The sequence below is a fragment of the Auxenochlorella protothecoides genome (assembly GCF_000733215.1).
Source record: "Auxenochlorella protothecoides strain 0710 unplaced genomic scaffold scaffold61, whole genome shotgun sequence".
Taxonomy (NCBI): domain Eukaryota; kingdom Viridiplantae; phylum Chlorophyta; class Trebouxiophyceae; order Chlorellales; family Chlorellaceae; genus Auxenochlorella; species Auxenochlorella protothecoides.
Window position 1 is genome coordinate 249704 of NW_011934415.1, and position 4280 is coordinate 253983.

Here is a 4280-nt window from a genome sequence, read left to right on the forward strand (position 1 = left end):
GAGGTGCCCGACCCAGCCCCCCGCCAGTCCCTCGCACCTCCCCCCCCTCCCATCCCTGAACAAACAGGTCAAAGCAGAAGGTAGACACGTACGTCAGCGGGGTGACCAGCCAGCGCGGGACGCTGCCCTACACTGCGCCCGAGGTCATCCGCACGCCCAACCGCGTGACGGAGAAGGCCGACGTGTTTTCCTTCGGCGTCATCATGTGGGAGCTGTGGACCGGGCGCGAGCCGTACGAGAACCTGAACTACCACGCCCTCATGCACCAGCTGGCGATGCCCGACTCCCACGTCAGGCCGCCCCTGCCCGGCGCCCCGGACTGGGACGGTGAGGGCGGGGGGGGGGTCCGGGGGGGGGGTGGTCGGGGGGGGGGCGGGCGTGGTGGATGCGAGGGGGAGGGGGCCTGGCGACGTGTGCCTGGACATGGGGGAGGGGGAGTGGAATCCCGCGGGGGTTCTCCCCATCACACGGTCCATCGCCATGTGCGAAAGGGCTGGCGGTGGCCTGCGTGGCGAGGTGTCCACCTTGGTGGGCCCCAGAAACCTACCACCCGACCCAAATGCCCCCTGTCCCCGCACCTGCAGTCCCTGGCGAGGCCCCGCCGGAGTTGGCCCCGGGCTGGCGCGTGCTGCTAGAAAAGTGCTGGGCGGATGACCCCGACGAGAGACCCAGCTTCCCTGGTGAGGGGGGGGAGGGGGTGGGCGGGGATCGACAGAAATAGAGTTTCGGCCCGTACAAAGGACGAGGGCGTGCGCTCACGGCCTGCGGGTCACGATGCATGATGCCGACTGCGCAGCTGTGCTGGGTGGGGGAGGCGTGCATGCCGGGCGCTTGCCGCTGGGCAGCTGCCTGGACAGCTCGCGGGGTCCCTGCCACGTCGAGCAACTGGAGGGTGGAAGGGGAGGGGTGCGCAGCCTGCTGGTGGAAATTCCGAGTGTCTCATGCCCCACCCCCTCCCCTCTCCGCCTGCTGCAGACATCGTGAAGGAGCTGCGGAACATGGTGGGGGTGCTGAGGGCCGAGGCCCGCAGCGCGTCGGCCCGCCTGGCATCCAACGCCTCGGCCTGAAGTCGCACCATCGCGAGCAGGATGAGGACGGCCTGCACGCACCCCGTTGTCGCCTACTGAATTTCCTGGCCTGCCAGTACACGCCCCCCCTTGCGCAGTACCACAATCGATCTCTGGACCCCAAGCGGTTGCCTGTTTGGGCCCCGCGCGGCGGATCCATTTTTATGCTTGAATCTACCCCTACTACTCCATCGAGCGTGTCTTTGATCCCAACTCCCCAGGCTGTGTCTATAATTCCACGGTTGCTCCCCGTCCCCTCGTTCCCGCTCCCTTGTCTCTTCCAAACTTGCGAGCCTCCTGACATGTCTCCTGCCCCCCATGCGATGGCCGGCACCGTGCTGCAGTCAGCCTTGGCCTGCCTGCTGCTCATCGCATGCTCTCTCTCTTAAGACTCCAGGAATGACAGGGGAAGAGGGGGAGCGCCAGGGTGGGGGCGTCCGTGGGCCCGCGGGGTCCGGTAAGAAGCTGCTTTGAACTTGGGGCATGCTGCGCCGTGCGGGCCCCATTCGAGTCTGACCGCCGTCGGTGATAGGGTTTCTGGCAGGGCCTGGCGAGCCTCATACCACCCCAGCCGGCATGAGTGAGGCCCTGCATCGGATCACGGGACGGAGCAGAGGACAGACGCCCCAGCGGAGCCCCGGGATCCCCACTTGAGGCAGCCGTGGCAGCCCGACCAGACCTGCGAGGAAACGAATCGCCCTCCGCGCGGCCCCCAAGCCCCATCCTAGGCCCTCTACAGCCTCCCTTCTGCATTCCTGCTGTACGTAAGGGGGAGCAGGGCTCCCCAAAGGCCCGCTCGCGCGGCGCCCAGTGGAATTCGACAGGCCGCGCGGTGACCCGTGTGTGACCCTGTCCCCAGGATCGCACCGCCATGCCGAACCAAGGCGCCTCCCCCGTCGCGGAATTCAGCGGGCGCAGTGCCAGCGCCAACGACAGCTTGGCCCCCACGCACACCGTCACCTCGCTGTCGGACGAGCCTGGGGACGACGACGACGACGTCGTGGAGCAGGACCCGTCAGGTGTGCGCAAGGGTGTGTGCCTGACCAGACATGCCTGCCTGTGCAGGAGCAGTGCCATCGAGCATGGCCGACTGGGGGGGCAGGGCCCCCATGTGGCCCCCTGGCCTGGCAGGTCGTTTGAAGGGTGGCGCGGGAGCGAGCCAGCGCACGCATAATTCAGCCACCACACACGACACATGTGCTCGCGACCTCCCTCGTTCCCAAGAAGCCTCCTACCTCCAACCCCCTCACCTCCACCCCCCTATCCTCGCAGGCCGCTTCTCCCGGTATGCCAGCCAGGTGGGATCGGGTCGGTTCAAGCAGGTGTACCGTGGCTTTGACGAGAAGCGGGGCCTGGACATCGCCTGGAGCAAGATAACGGCGGCCACCACGGGCCTGACCCAGGACCAGATGATGCGGGCGGTGGAGGAGATCTCCAACGGCGTGGGCCTGGACCACCCCAACGTCATCCGCTGCTACCAGTGCTGGCTGGACGAGGAGGCGGCGTGCATCAACCTCATCACCGAGTTCTTCACCTCGGGCAACCTGCGGGACTATCGCCAGCGACACAAGAACCTGGACGTGAAGGCGGTGAAAAAGTGGAGCCGCCAGGTCCTGCTGGGCCTGTCCTACCTCCACAACAACACCTCCGTCATCTGCCACGGGGACCTCAGGTGCGAGAGTGATCTGTGAAGCAGCCTTTCCCTTTGGAGGGTGTGGGTGAGGAGCGATGCACTGTCATGGGGCTCTGAGTGTGAGGGATGAGAGACTGAGCAGGCGTACTAAAGGGGTTGCAGCGCATCGTGGCTGCCTCCAGGGTGTATACCAAACCATGGGCCTCAGTGTCGACAGCGATGGGCGGAAGTGACTCGTGATGTTGTCGGGTGAAGTGGTGGTCCCACACCTCTGCCGTCAATCCCTCTTTCGGCAACCTCTGTCCAGCATCAGCTTGTCGCTCCTCACCCCTCCCGCCGCGCACAGAGCGGACAAGCTGTACATCAACGGCCACAGCGGGGAGATCAAGATTGGGGACCTGGGTCTGGCAGTCCTGGTGCCCAAGCGATTTGCGCCTGGTACGTGTGCTGAGAGGGACATGAGTTGATTGCTTGGCATGCGGTCGGGAGATGGGAGTGTGTGTCGCAAACTGGGTGTCGGGAATTTTGTTCTCACACCAGGGGTAGAGAGGGAGGGATTCGGTGTGCGCACCCCTGTTTTCCACCCCTGACCCTGGCCCATGCTCCCGACCCCCCAGCTCACTTGATCCAAGTGACATACTCGCGCCACCGTTTCCACTCCAGCCCCTCCACCCCCCCCCCTCACCCCCCCCCTGAACCACCTTCTTCGCAGACGTGATGCCCGAGGGCGACCCCAAGGACCAGTACACCCCGCCCATCGACATCTTCGCCTTCGGCCTGGTGGTGCTGGAGCTGGTGACGGGGCGCAAGATGGACCGCGACCACCAGGCGCGCGGCCTCTGGCAGGCGGCGCTGGACGAGGTGGCCGACCCTCTGGCCTTGGCCTTTGTGGAGCGCTGCCTGGCCAGCGTGGAGGACCGCCCCAGTGCGCTGGAGCTGCTGGAGGACCCCTTCCTGCAGACGCCGCGCAAGTCGGCGGGCGGGGCGCCGGGGGAGGGCGAGGGCCTGCGCCGCAACCGGTCGGAGGCCGGGGCCACTCAGGTGCGGGGGCGGTTCGTGGGAGTGGGTGGCATGGGTGGGCGTTGCCGTGTGATGCACGGACCCCTGCCCTGCCCTGGCAGGCCTGGTCCTCTCCTGCCCAATCCCCTCCCCGCCCACCCACTCACATCCCCGCCAGCCTCCCCTCACACCCAAGCAGGGCGCCGGCCAGCCCGAGGATGCCCCCAGCCGCGCCCCGCTTTCCTGGTCAGACGAGGAGAGACGCGCCGAGTGCGAGGCCGGTTTCGTGCGCGGCGAGGACTACCTCTTCCAGTTCTCTGGCAAGATCCGGGGGGGGAAGCTCCACTTCCGCTTGCACATGCAGTACGAGGGCGAGGGGGGGCCGGAGGTGGACACCAGCTCCAAGACCATCGACTTCGTGTACGACCCCGACGCCGACACGCCCGACGAGATCGCGGCCGAGATCTCCAACGAGTTCAACCTGAGCTCCACGGACCGCGACATCTGTGCCGCGGCCCTCAAGGAGTGGCTCGCCAAGGAGATGGACGACCGGGACTGAGGGGGGAGGGGTGGCCGATGAA

The 4280-nt window shown here is 66.8% G+C and overlaps 2 protein-coding genes across 2 annotated transcripts in view; both read left to right on the top strand.

Moving 5' to 3' along the window:
* F751_5363 (Putative serine/threonine-protein kinase/receptor R818) overlaps positions 1 to 1067 on the top strand; it is a gene marked incomplete at both ends in the record, with an annotated part of 5487 nt that extends 4420 nt beyond the window's left edge. The window contains 3 exons of the mRNA XM_011403163.1: positions 68 to 290; positions 596 to 680; positions 976 to 1067. Of these exons, the coding sequence (XP_011401465.1) occupies positions 68 to 290; positions 596 to 680; positions 976 to 1067 (400 nt within the window). The remainder of the gene's footprint in view (positions 1 to 67; positions 291 to 595; positions 681 to 975) is intronic.
* Positions 1068 to 1938: 871 nt separating this feature from the next.
* Positions 1939 to 4258, top strand: F751_5365 (putative serine/threonine-protein kinase WNK3; the record flags this gene model as incomplete). The annotated part of the gene is made up of 5 exons (XM_011403165.1): positions 1939 to 2086; positions 2340 to 2739; positions 3047 to 3138; positions 3413 to 3741; positions 3899 to 4258. The coding sequence occupies 5 exons, from the start codon at positions 1939 to 1941 to the stop codon at positions 4256 to 4258; spliced, it is 1329 nt and encodes a 442-aa protein (XP_011401467.1).
* Between the last annotated feature and the right edge of the window lie 22 nt (positions 4259 to 4280).